This window comes from Zonotrichia albicollis, chromosome 1, assembly GCF_047830755.1.
Source record: "Zonotrichia albicollis isolate bZonAlb1 chromosome 1, bZonAlb1.hap1, whole genome shotgun sequence".
NCBI classification, from domain to species: Eukaryota; Metazoa; Chordata; class Aves; order Passeriformes; family Passerellidae; genus Zonotrichia; species Zonotrichia albicollis.
Genome location: NC_133819.1, coordinates 4,364,503 through 4,378,519, shown reverse-complemented (window position 1 = coordinate 4,378,519; position 14,017 = coordinate 4,364,503). Strand labels below are relative to the sequence as shown.

Below are 14,017 nucleotides of genomic sequence, written 5' to 3'. Positions count from 1 at the left end.
AGAACCATTGTCATTGACCACGTGCTGGCCAGTAACTCTCTGCAATTATTTTGTGTTCTGCGTTGTGTAGCCCTGGTGCAGATTACGGCTGGCCTATGCCAGAAGGAAAGAAGGTTTTCACTCCTTCTCCCCTCTACGTTTACAGCACTGTGACAAGTCCAAAACAGAGGCTCTGGAGGATGATGAGATAGAGGAATTTTACAAGATACTGACAGAGAGAAAGGAAATAGACAGCATCTTCCAAATGTACTCGGACCCAGAGGGGTTCATGTCCTGCCAGAACCTGGTGAGGTTTCTCTATGAGGTGCAGCAGGAAGAAGATGCTGTTGTTGCTGCCCCTGCCTTAATTCAGAGATATGAGCCCAATGAAAGAGGTAAGTTGAAAACCCTGGCTGGTTTGCTTCAAAATCTTGCTTTTTTGATGAACTATGGATTGCATTGCTGTTGCTTTTTTTTTCTGCAGTCGTGTGCATTACTTTCTCCTCACAGCTGCTTCTAAAACACCACTCTCCTAGGGGGGCATTAACATATTTATTTATTAAAATGAAATTGAAGAGAGAGATTTCCCAGCCTCTCCTCTGCCCTCCCCTCCTAGAGATGCTAGGAGAGGAGGGCAGAGGAGAGGCTGGAAAATCTCTCTCTTCAGTTTTATTTTGGGTGCACTGAACAGCAGGAGGGGGATTGATACAGGTTTGACTGGAGGATGATGAAAACCCTGAGGGAAAGACTCAGATGGGTTATTCAGGTGCCCAGACCTCATGTGGCTTTTCAAGGCTGAGAATGGAGCAATATTTGTGTTCTCCAGAAGCTGGGGTGGAGGCAGATGTCCTTGATGGTGGGCACCTGTGAAGCCATCTGCAGATGGGATCTCTGAGGAGAGGCCAAGGGGGTGACAGCTGTTTAGGAGGCAGACACTGAGCTGTCTGTCTGCTCAGACTGTGGGTGAATCATCAGTCTGGAGCACCTTGGAGGATGGGTTCCAAGAGCCAGCTCAGAATCTTGGGCTGGTTTTCCACTATCCTGCTATTCCTTCAGGAGAGGGACAAGGCTTTGCAGCTGTCAGGCTTTAGGATTAGGCGGAGATCTAGTTCAGTCCCTCAAAATGGGGAGTAATTTTGTATTTCCTCTTTGCAAATTAAGTATTTAGTTGGATAATCTAGACAGGATTTATCTGGCTGTGTTTAGACATCTGGCAGCTTCTCTGGGTTGGTGCAAAGAAACCTTGAAATGCTCAAGCAGAGATTTTCGTGCTGTAAATCTCTGGAGACAGATGAAGTAAGGTCTGTCTTTGACACTTTTAAGATGTTATCAAGGACAAATAAAGTGTAATAAAAAGCCACGTAAGTGTCATAAAAATCTGTGCTTGGGAAGGGCTTTAAAAGCATTTTCAGGCAGCTGAAGGTGTCATCCTTGTCTGGAGAATATCATGTCTTTGCTTTCACTGAATTCCTGGGGATCACATTTTGCCTCTGGGATCTCCCGGAGAGCACCATGGTGAAGGTGGCAGCACGGCCCGGTGGCATCTCATTTTCACTGTGGGGTGTTCTCTCTGTTTGTCTGACAGCCAAGAGGGGCAATGCCATGACGAAGGATGGCTTCCTGATGTACCTGCTGTCAGATGAGGGGAACATCTTCAACCCCTCCCACAGGAAAGTTTACCAGGACATGACCCAACCTCTCAGCCACTACCTGGTGTCATCCTCACACAACACCTATCTCATGGAAGACCAGATCACAGGGCCAAGCAGCACTGAGGCCTACATCAGGTAACGAGAGTGTGTTTGTGTGTGTTTGGGAGTTAACCTCTTTCTTTCAGAAGACATAAGTGTCTGTGCTGATGGGTGCAAGGATCAAGAAGCAATCTCCCACCAGAGCAGGTAATATGGTTTCCAGGGTGAGCTGTTTCCAAACCAGCTCTTTGTCACAGCTCTTTGACCTGAGTCTCATCTGGTGTCCACCTGAGTGTAGATGTATAATTACTGCATTTGGAAGCAGTATAAAATATCTACAGTCACTGGAGGCTGGATTACAGCCCTCTGGCCTGGTGTTCTCTAAGCATGATGCTGAGGGGGTGTTGCATTCTCCAAAATACGGCACAAGAGAGTGCAAGGAGCTTACAAGATGGCAAGATTCCTCCTGGGATAGGGCTGCAGGTCTGGGAGAAGCCAAAATGATGCATAGTGCCCTGGTGCTTATGCTCTGTGCTGCCTTTTGGGAGAGGCCCATGGCGACAGGGACTGTCCCCTCAACCATGCTGGGGTTTATTTTGGAGAGTCCTCATTGGAATATGAGCAGGGGGAGTGATCAACAGAATTTGCACCTGATGCCTTTTTATCATCTCAGATATTCCCACAGCACCCTTGCACTTTAGGTGTTCTTTAGAGCTTTAGGTGTTGCCTATGTCTGCCTTTAACAGCATCTGATGTCTCATGGCCAGATGGGTGCAGTGACCTTTAGTAATTTGCACACCCACAATACATTACTGCTTGTTTTTATCAGGTGAGACAGTGTTTCCTCATGAGCCAGTCAATGGCTGCAGTTCTGCCTTTGTTTATGACTTATCTCATTCTCAGGAGCAACCTGACTGGAGTCACAAGGTCAAAAGTGTTGAGAGTGAAATCTGGCACAGGTTACTTCTCAGTAGCTCTTTGAATTCATCTTACACAGTCTTAAAATTATAAATGTATGTTTGGGTTGTACAAAAAAAAAAAATCCCATTATTCTGGAACAGGTTTCCCAGAGATGCTGTGGATGGTCCATCCCTGGAAGTGTTCAAGGCCAGGTTGGACAGGGCTCTGTCCCTTCCCATGGCAGGGCGTTGGAACTGGATGATCTTTAAGGTCCCTTCCAACCCAAACCATTCTGTGATTCTATTGCAATGAGTTAAAGGAATTGTGTGATCTGAAATGTTTAGGGAATTACTGTAAAAGAGACAAGATCACTTCCTAGATAGATGTGAGGGAATCTACATTTGAAAATAAGTTTAAATGGAAGTATGGATATGTAGAGGGAGGAATTTCACATGGAAATTCAGTCTGTAGACTTGGTTTAGGAAACTGGCCCTCAGCAGTCTCCTCAGCCACGGTGGAGTTCCCAAAACTCCTTCCTGGCCTTTATCCCAGCTCTGAGGATTGATGTCATATCAGATCTAGATGAAGAAATCACATCATCTAAACTTTGAGACAGTCTTCTGACTGTCATTCTTCCACTTCAGCCTCTCCTGATTTTCTCTTCTCTTCACCATCTTTGGGGAAAGGTTTGGGGCACAGTATTCAGTGTCCTTTCTCATCTGACATTCACTCTGTCTTACTCTTTGGATAATTCTACCTTGGACTTTCACTACCTTATTTCTCAGATCCTTCTGTGCTTTCCTTGCTCAGCCTTGAGCTCTCCTTGCTGACACTGATTCTACCTGATCCCATCCTTTATCTGCTCTCCTGCTTTTCCAAGCTCCTTTCTTCTCCCTTGCTCCTGAACTTCCCTCCACTCTTCCCAGGCAGTGCCTGTGCCTGATGTAGCCTCACCTGGAGATGGAGCAGAAGGTGTGGAACCCAACCAGTCCCTTCTTTGTTTCCAGAGCCCTGACCAAAGGCTGTCGCTGTGTGGAGCTGGATTGCTGGGACGGCCCCAACTCGGAGCCCGTCATTTATCACGGCTACACCCTCACCTCCAAGATCCTCTTCAGTGATGTCATTAAGGCCATCAAGAACTATGCATTCCAAGTAAGGAGGAGGGACTTTGTCTCATATTGCACAAGCAGTAGAGCTCTTTCCTCCCAGCAGAGAGCACAAGCAATGACAGCTTCACCTCATGGGGACAAGAGAAATTCCCGCTCCTTCTGTCTGATCATCCATGCTCTGCTTCCTGCAGAAATCCATCTGTAGGGGTTGTTGGACAGGGAGAGCACCATCCAGGGATGAGTTTGAACTTGTGCCAGCACAGCTGCATCCTGGACCATCCTGTGCATTTTCACTACAATGAAAATTACGCTCATAATCCTGAGCAAACCTGGTGGGAAATGCCAGCAAGCCCATGATTTGTGTGGCTTTGATGTCTAAGGGTCTGTTTCTTGTTTAGAGGAACCCATGAGCATGTTTTGGACATGAAGGGCTGCTTTTATTCTGCTTTAAAAGGGATGAACTGGGTTGGATTCTTGATTGACAGCAGGCTTCAGAAAATCTTAGGTCTGTCCAGCCTCACTGGACTCTGCTGTTTTCCTTCAGTGTGCTGGGGAGCTGGTGCCAAGTTTTGTTTGAGGCCATAAAGGAGTGACAGTGACAATAATGACAATGCCTTCAGCACACAAAATGACCTGGGGGGCACAGGGAACCAGACCAGGCCTATGCAGGAATGAAGGATTGATATCACTTAAGGGTTTGAGCAAACCCTGTGATTTCAAACCCCCTTCCCAGTCCCTCCTCTGAAGGTGGGTAGGAAGGTGCTCTGGCCCCCAGTGGAGAATGGAGGCACAGGGGCTGTGAGGGGCAATCCTGACCCATCCTGGTGCCTTCTCCATTGGACCATCATCTCTGGAAGGCATCAGCACAGATCTGAGTAACTACTTTAACAAATTCCATTTTTAACAAATCCTTGCTTTAGGAGAATATCAGACCCTCCTGTTGACATCCCAGACATAGCAGCACTGGGGTTCATACCTGTTGCTGTAGACTGGTGAAAGCACAGGGTTCACTGATGGTGTGTGTTGCTCTCTTGCTGTTCCAGACCTCCCCATACCCTGTCATCATCTCCCTGGAGAACCACTGCAGCGTGGAGCAGCAGAAGGTCATGGCCCAGCACCTGACCACCATCCTGCAGGACATGCTCTTGGTCGCCCCAGTCGATGGAAACAAGTCCCAGTTCCCCTCCCCAGAGGTAAGCAAGGCCACTCCAGCACTTTCTGCCTTTTGAGGGTTGGACAAGAGGGGAAGTTTTTCTTCCTGCTGAGTGCAAAGCTCAAAACTCAAGGGGAAAACCACTTCAAGGAGCCTGAAGTGTGTTAAACACAGAGTGTCCTGCCATTGAGAGTGTCCTGGGGGAGCCACTGGGAATGGCCTGGGTTGGTGGGGATGGAGATGTCCATGGAGGAAAAAGAAAAGGAGGAGACTGCCTAGAGATGCCCCTTTTATTCCCAGGAATAAAATATTCCCTGCAGCTGACAGGCTGGGAGCTGAGCCCTGGCTTTGCAAGAGGAAAGAGATATACAGCACTCAACAGTGGTTCACCAGTATAAATCAGTAGAAATCATTAGCTGACAGAAAAAAACTGGAAATGGAATCTTGATATGGAAAATATGTCTCCGAAAGAGGAGCCAAAAGGAAACATTAATCTATTTCCACCCATGTGGTTTGTGCTTTCTGTCTTTCTGTCTTGTCTTTCTTGTCTGTCTTTCTTTCTTTCCTTCTGTCTTTCTTTCTGTCTGTCTGTCTGTTTTCCTTAGCACTTAGCAGAAACAGAATCCTGAAGGGTTAGCTGTAGGTTAGTTCCCTTTAAATTGCATTTCTTTGCTCATTCTCCAAAACTTGGATGAACATGCCTATTCAGAGCTGGAAGGAGTTTGTGGGTGAGATAAAGCTGGCAGTCAGCAGGGGAGAAAGGAGAGGAAAACAATCCACCAAGACTATTTTCTATATTATTTCCCTTTCTTCCTTTATCTCCTTTCTCTTTCTGACTTTCTCCTTTTCTTTAGGAGTGTCATGCCTCGTTTGATGCAATGCCTGGCACAGAGGGAAGCTGCTCTGGGCTGGTCCCTAAGCACCAGGGCAATAAATTAGGATGAATTGGAATTTTTACTGCTGCTGCTTCAGCAGGACCTTGGCTCTGGCACAGACAAGGTGCCTCCATGGGAGAAGTGACTCTGCCTGGGTGAGGACACTCCCAGCATAGAGATCAATCTTTGCAGGCTCTCACTGAGCTGGAAAAACACATCTTGAGTGTCCCCTCCTGACTTGTTATTTATCCTGGTGCAGGATCAGGAAAAGTGCTGATGGCTTTTCAGCTGATGGCAGTGATAGGATGAGAGCAAGGAGAAACACCAAGCGAAGCAATGTGTGACACCAAGCAAAGCAATGTGTGATTTGTGAGTGGAAGGGGATGACCCCAACCTCCCAAAGATGTTTTTTCCATGCCTGTGCTCATCTAACCTGATTTTGATTGCCAAAAAGACACTTGGCCCCAGCTGAACACAGTGCCCAGATCCACCCTAGGGGATGGATTTGGGCTGATCTGCTCCATTGCAGGGATTGATCCATTTAGTTTAAACACAGAAATATTGCCAGTGTTGCAACAACACCTATCCTTTTCCTTCTGGTACTTTTCCTCTGCCTTCATGCTGTGTGAAGTAGGACAGTGCAAAAGGCTGAAATGCTGATTATTTGGGGGTGTAAAATACATTGAAACTGAAACATGAGGGAAAAACAAACAAACAAACCAGGAACCTCTTGGCTTTTCCCTCCCTTGTTGACAGGGGGAAGCCAGGGACAACAAGGGTATTTTTTATATCAGGAAAAGGGTGGGATCTGCCACTGGGCAAAGGGCTGCAGGCTGTAAACACAAACAGTCGAAGGATTGCTGCCGATTGTGTCAGCAGGGCAAGGTTAGTAATTAAAGGAAGATTGACACGGTTTGGATTGGTGCTAACGATTCACACCACAGCCCGGGGCAGGAATCTGATTTATTCAGCTCCATTCAGGAGCAGTGTTGGAGTACACAGATTATCTAAATACCTCCCCCAAGCTGCTGTCTTTGGGTCCCAATAGTGAATTATGTGAAAAACCACAGACAGGCAGCACCAGGGTTGTAAGGAGGAGCTGCTGGTGGGTTCTTTTCCTTCTGTCCCATCCCATCCCACCCTCTTCACAGGGGTGTGCCAGGGCCCCTTGGCCTTGTCCCTACATCCCAGCTAGAAATGCTGCAAAGTCACAGTCCTAGAATGAGACTAACACTGCTCCCAGTGTTGGAACTATTCAGTGTATCCACGTGTCTGAAACCCCTGCAGTTCTGTGTCCCTGGAATTCCTTGTTTATGAGGACAGTGCCTTTGGGCATTACCCACACATTTTGTGTCACTGGCTTCAGGTCCATCTGCACATCTCTGTTTCTCCATCCTTAGCTCAGTTTGTCTGTGGTGCATCTTCTTGCCTGAAGTTCTTGAGCTGAGTTTCCTTCAATCCTTCAAAACCTCCTTCAGAAATGTCCTTTTTTCCCCTTTCCTGGAGTCTCTCTTCATCCTCTGGTGCTGCTCACTGCTGGTGCAACGCCTCAGTTTGCAGCTGAAGGACTTGCACAGGTGGAGATGTGATACCAGGTAGTGCATCTGATTCTCCTCAGGAATGTGAACATGTTATTCCTCACAGCTTCCAGAAGTCTGCAGAGGTGGATATCCTTGTGAGGAAGATTAATCCTCAAACACCAGAGGTTTATGTCCAAAAAGGAGACAGAGGAGTCCTTTTACTTTATTCCAATAAAGGGAGAGGCCATGGGGCATTCCCCTGGGATCTCTCAAATTTTTGGAGGATGCAGCCTCCCTTTAAATCCCGATTTCCTGGAGGCATTTCCCTTCTCTCTTTCCTCATTTCTGAGGTACTTGAGAGGTACAGACTTCCTGATACACCTGATACCAGAGATTCCCCTCTAATGTACAACCCTCCCTTTTAATTTTTAATTCTTATGGAATTTAGGGATTTTTCTTCCCCATTGTTTCTTTCATCTTTCAATGTCTAATTTCATTTTTCAGCAAACCTGAATTTTATTTGTGAAAGCAAATATCTTTTTTCATTCATCAATCAGTGGAATCCTTCCCATTGTTTCTTTTATCTCCCAGTGCTGGTTTTATCTACCACAGCTTGTTTGTAAAGACAAATCCATTATTCCTGTCATCCTCATCCTGAGGGTGGGATGTCAGGAGGCAGTGCTGAGCCTGTGTATCCATGTACCTCACTTAGGGCTCCTTTGGAGAAACAGAGGAGTTGGAGGTGTGGTGCACCTCCTCCTCCTCCTCAGTGTTTGTCCAAACAGAGGAGGAATCACACCCTGGGAGTGTTTGGTTTTCTCTGTTGACTCTAAAGGAGGTGCTGAAGCCACAGAAAGTTTGTTGAGATGGATCACTTTACAAATCCTCCATTCCCACTGAGATGAAAACTGGAGCTCAGACCCTGCTGTGGCTCTCAGGGTGCTCCTGGGGACAGGAAGCTTTCAGGTGGGATAAACCTGTGCATGCAGATCTTTTAAAATCCCCTGCTTGTTACAGCTCTGCTGCTTCTGGTAAAATCAGTGTTTCCTTTAAGATGGTTTCCATATCCCAGTGTTGTCAGAACCATTTCACCTGCAGAGCTGAGCTTGTTCAGTGTGCAGTGGAAGAGGTGGGAGAGCAGATGAGCTCCACTTCATGGGGACCAAGGAATGCCATTCATAGGGCAAGAGCTGCATCTGCTCCAGCAGCCACTCCACTGTGTGTTCTCAGTGCAGTCCAATGTCCTTGTAGCCCTTCCTGAGGTTGTACTCCACCTTGGGCTTCCCACAGACAGCTGGAATGGCTTTATGGTCCACTTGGAGAACATTTATTGGGTATTTCAGCTATTGCTTCCTCCTAAGACAAGGGATCTGCTCAGCAGAGCTGAACTGATGAGCTGAGTGTGTTCTCCCTCAGGCTAGAAATACTTAATATCACATGAAGGGGAACCAGGAGAGATGGAGCAAGGGCACTGTGTGTTTGTGACTGTCTATATCAGCTTATTTAAAACCTCAGTAAAGAAGATAAACTTTCAGATTTAGGACTTTACTTCCTCTGCAGGGGGAATTCACTGCAGTGCTGCTACAGGATAGCAGCTTTTGCAGGAAATGGGGATGAAAATGCCTCTCTTTGGGGTGAGACTCACCCTTTCTTCTGACAAATGGATCTCCTCTGAGTTAGGTGGCACATGGCCTGCTCTCCCTTGCAGGCATAGGAGCAGGTCCTGTGCCCATGGGGAGCATCTGCCCCATATCCAAGGTTTCCCAGAGGAACCAGAGGCTGGATAGGATAAACAGCAGCACTGAGGACCTGCTGCTGGCAGCCCTGGAATGGGTTGTGGTGAGGAGACAAAGTGGAGGCTGTGTTGCTGTGCCTTCCCTCATGATGTTCTTCAGCCATGTGGGGTTGGTCTGTGCCAGGAATTGCACCTCCCACTTGTGTGCAGGCTGAATTAGAAGGTTGACCTGGAACAGAGCCTACACAGAGCTAAAGAGTAAATTAGGTATTTATTAAATGGCCTCAATGGATCCACCTTGGGCAGCACAAGAGCCCAGCCCACAGTGAACCAAAGTGGTCACAAAATGCACGAGCGCTGCTTGGGTCTCTCACTTTGATCAGTTCTGCTCCATTTGCATCTTGCAGTTCATTGTCCCATTCCAGCTTTAGCCCATGAAGTACCATCCTTATTTTCTCTCTTCAGTTCACACTGTTGGTGCTCTTGGGCCTGAAACTTGTATTGGTTGTCCTTGGTTCCCACCTAGAGCAGGAATTGTTTTGTCTCCCTACTCTGTGCAGAGAGCTCACCATCGCCTATGACAGGGAAAGTGCCCCACTGTGAACAGCTCATTTATAGCTGAATAAAAATGCTCTCAGCTGCTGCCTCAGGGGCCAGGGTTGGATTTCTGCTCAAGCCCAGCTTCACCCACAGCTTTGCCAGGTGCTGAGGAGTGGGGCTGCTCTCTGTAAGGACATGATACAATTTGCCTGAACCCACAAAGGGTGCAAAGGGGGAATTGTGTCCTTTGAAAAAGATTCAAATTTCCCCTGTGTTCTTTCATAAAAGATTCTTGGTTTTTCACAGTCCTGTCATTTGAATGTGGTGGGGTTTTGTTGCTTTTACTGTTGCAGAAGAGGTAAATATAGGGTGTTGCTGAGGAAAGGGGAACGTGCTACACAGACTTAAGGGGCTGTACTGCCTAATTCCAATATAGCATTTTTCTGGAATAACTTATACCTTCCAAAGCCTGGAGTACCAAACACATCCAGGTGGCAGCAAATCTCTGTTCCTGAGCTGCCAGGCCCAGTGGTGCTCTTGATTTTGAGGCATAACCCACACCTGGAGATCACCCCCAGTCACCTTTTCCCGAATACTTCTCCCTGTCCCAAGCCTTGCTGCTGCCTTGTTGGGGCTCTGTCATCCCTGCCCAGGCTCCAGCCTTCCTCCCACAGCCAGGGCTTGTGCAAAGGATACATCAGTGGTGAGGGACTGTGGATTCTTTGCTTCTTTTTTTGCCAAGGTCAGGATTAAATGTGTGAGATGGTATTTCTTGTTGGGACTCAGATGTTTATCAGTTCTTATCTATGTTACAGTCTCACAAACCCTTGAGTTCTACAGCACTTCACTCTAACAAACTAAAAATGGAGCCCCATCTCTCTCTCTGCAAGGCCTTTTAAGGATAAATTGTCCAATTAAGAAATGACACCTCAATTATTTTTACTTTTAACCCAATAACTAACCACCCATGGCCTGCAATGTGGACTTTTTTATCCAATTACACAAAATCACCCAAACCCATGGAAAAGAAGGTGAAGAAGATGAAGAAGGAGGAGGAGGAGGAGAAAGAGAAGAAGAAGAAGAAGGAGAAAGAGAAGAAGGAGAAGGAGAAGGAGAAGAAGAAGAAGAAGGAGAAGAAGGAGAAGAACAAGAAGAACAAGAAGATGAACAAGGACCAGCCTCCACCCCAAACCTCCATCTTGCTTTATATATATTACTATATTCTAAACCCTTAAACCCTAAGTTTCCCACCCTGTGGTATCACACACTTCTATCCAAACTCCACACCCACAATCCCAGTTCTACCATTCCATTTTGGAAGCTTCTCCATCGCCTCAGGTCAATGCAGTGTTGTCTTGGGGGTCAGTGCCTGGCAGCACAGAAATCTGAAATTCTCACCATCCAGGGTTCCAACAAGGGCTTTCATGTGAACCTTGAAAGAGGCTGGAGAGAATTAATTCAGCTCCCTGGACTCCCTGTGCACCCAGCTGTGGTGCACTGGCCCATGCTGCTGCTTGTGCTCCGTGTTGTACCATCAGAGCAGGGGCAGGAGAAGCTGTTCCTGAAGAGGAGTAACTTAGGAAAGGGTCTGGAAATTCTCCTGAGGCTGTCAGCATCCTAAGGCTTCACCTGCAGAATGACAAACGTAATAAAATTCCATGTCTGTTGTGCATGAAGGCACCTGTCCCGAACTCACTGGAGCTCCCTGCCCATTAAAATGTCTGTGGAGCAGTGGCTGCAGTGCCTCAGTCCCTGCTTGGATCTCAAACAGTTTCCAGAGTTTGAGATCCAGATTCCAGAGTTCCAGTGCACAGGTTTATAGCCACACACTGCAGAGTGAGGGGTGATTCATAAATTTATTAATAATTTTATGAAATAAATTATAATTAATAAATTTATGAAATAACAGGCCACACAGAGGGGCAAAAATGGTGCCACAAATTTCTTCCAGCAGCCCAGACCTCCAGGCTCAGCCTTGTTTCTGAGCAACATTTCAGTGTTGGGGGCGGGGAAAGAAGGCTATTTTAATTGTCTTTAACAGCCCAACTGTTTAAGTTATCTGGTTGAGGGGATGGTCAGGTCTATAGAAGAGGGGAATCACTGGGCTCTCTGGGGTTTTCAGACTCATGGCTTGTGGTCTTAGAGGCTGGGCAGGGCCCCAGTGTAAAAACAGACTTATTTTTATCTGTGTCTCTGGGTAATAACCAGTCACTGATGTGACTGTCAAAGCACTGGTTACTGAGGGGCTTTTTCAGGGTGGGCCAGAATCTTCTCTAACCACCAGGTATTTTGTCCACTTCTCCTTGTGCAGCAATTGAAAGGGAAGATCCTGGTGAAAGGCAAGAAGCTGAGCAGGCAGGAGGACCCCACCAATGGGAACAACAACCTGGAGGCTGAGGATGTCTCTGATGAAGATGAAGCAGCTGAAATTGAAGATGAGTCTGTGAAGACCAAGGTAGAGCAGAAGGGAAAGGTGAGTGAAAGAAGAAATCACTGAGAAATCACTTTTAAATGGGTTTTGTACCACACCTAAAAAAATAAAAAAAGAAAAGCAGTTGAAATACAAATTTTCATGTGTTCCCAGCCAAGACAGGTCTCAGTGAGGTTTCAGCTACTCAGCTGGGGATATGTAAGGGTGAATTGTTGAAGTTGCTGGGGCTGAGGATCCTGGTGCTTGCCCAGCTTAATGATCTCTGTCCCAGGCACAAACAGAGATCTTGCAGAGCCAGCCAAGCATAAAGCTTGGCTTCTTTCTCTAAAATGAGACTGGAGGACCTTGCAGCAAGGGCACACTGTGGAAGCAGTGGAAAGGCACATGTTCAATCTCTGTCTTATTTCCAGAAATCTGTTTGTCATGGGACAGTCATGACTTTGGCTTTTCCAGTCACATTTTGGGATATGCCTGCAACCTCACTGGCTGTTTGTTTCTGACATGGAGGAGGCAGAGAGGAAGGGAGGATCTATGGGGAAGGGGTGGCCAGTTAAAGCAATTTGTATGATGATTGCTGGAAGGAAAAGGCTGACCTTGACACAAGTGTTCTGCCCCCTCATGTGAGGAAATGGATTTTTCCAGCATGCAGGTCCTTGTGAAGACCATATCTGTCATGGGGTGGCTTCACAGGTGACAGACACATTCAGCCCCTCTGAAAGCAAAGATGTTTGGTATTGCCTCTGTATCAGGACTGATCTATATTTCCCTTTGATGAGCTGCTCACTCTTTGCAGATCTTATTTATTTCTCTGTTCTCTAGTCAGTAATGTGTACATTATTTTGACATTCTGACACCTTTTGACTTTCTTTTCTTGCCCCTGATGGGAGCTGGGGACTCTCACTTGCACCAATTAATGTGGCTGTGGAGTTGGAGTCATCAAAGCATTGTGACAACTTCCTGATTCAAAGGGAAGAAAAGCCCAAGCTCTGTGGAGGCCAAAACACCCTTTTATTCCCTTTATTTCCAGGTTGGCATGCCTGGGACCAGGACAGTATGGAAAAGTCATTGCTAAGGCTCTGCTATAAACTTTAGCACCTGGAGACAGATGTGGGTGCTGAAATAAAAATGATCCTGCAGGGAGCAGCAAGGAAAGGTGTCCCACCAACAAAGAGGGAATCCTTTTTCAGCCGTTCCTGCACAGGGTGACACAGAGGGCACAGCAGCAGCCACTGAGAGTGTGCATCTTTTCCTGGTGGAAGTGGTGGAAAAGAGAAGCCCCATGGGTCCTATAGGGAAAACACAATTAGCACTTTTGAGCACGACAGCAAAACCTCCCCACAAACCTCTCGCTGTCCTGTTTTTAGAGTGACACCTTGAAGCTGGCCAAGGAGCTGTCGGACACAGTTGTCTATTGCAAGAGTGTCCACTTTGACGGCTTTGATGACCCCAACCATCCTCGGGCTTTCTATGAGATGTCATCGTTCTCAGAGAGCAAAGCTCTGAAACTGGCCCAGGAGTCTGGTGAGTGTGTCCTGCCCTCCTCTGTCCCTGCTCCCCAGAAAGGGACAGCTGCTGGTGGAAAAGGCAGCCCAAAGACATGGGTTATGGTCTCTTTGGTCAAGTATGTCACTGAGAAAAGTGGGAAGAACTTAATATTCTCAAGGAGGGCATTTTTGCAGGTGGTTCCCATTCAGCCAGACTTGACAGGCAGAGGGGAACACACAGCAGCAGCAAGAAGAGATAAAAGTAGCCCCACCACTGAAAGGGATGGGGATAAAAAATTCTGGTTTTTTTCCCTGTCTCTGTAGGAACCAGTTTTATCCATCACAACATCAGGCACCTGAGCCGTATCTACCCCGCAGGCTGGAGGACGGATTCTTCCAATTACAGCCCCGTGGACCTGTGGAATGTTGGCTGCCAGATTGGTGGGTGTCTCTGGGGCTGGAGGGGGTCACCTGGCTGGGGAGGGGCTCCAGGTGAGGCAGAATCTCAAGCCCTTTGCCGCCAGAGGCTCTGCAGCCACTGGGAGACATCAGTTTTCCAAATAATGCCCAGTGTTGTGGTGTTGTGAGGTCCCCAGGATG

General features: G+C 47.2%; 1 protein-coding gene across 2 annotated transcripts in view; it reads left to right on the top strand.

Moving 5' to 3' along the window:
• The window catches only part of PLCD1 (phospholipase C delta 1), a 54,407-nt gene that overhangs the window by 34,951 nt on the left and 5,439 nt on the right, over nt 1-14,017 (top strand). For both annotated transcript variants that reach the window (XM_005491428.4, XM_005491427.4), the window contains exons 5-11: nt 146-374; nt 1,565-1,766; nt 3,578-3,722; nt 4,723-4,872; nt 11,814-11,975; nt 13,298-13,454; nt 13,742-13,858. In XM_005491428.4, the coding sequence (XP_005491485.2) occupies nt 146-374; nt 1,565-1,766; nt 3,578-3,722; nt 4,723-4,872; nt 11,814-11,975; nt 13,298-13,454; nt 13,742-13,858 (1,162 nt within the window). The remainder of the gene's footprint in view (nt 1-145; nt 375-1,564; nt 1,767-3,577; nt 3,723-4,722; nt 4,873-11,813; nt 11,976-13,297; nt 13,455-13,741; nt 13,859-14,017) is intronic.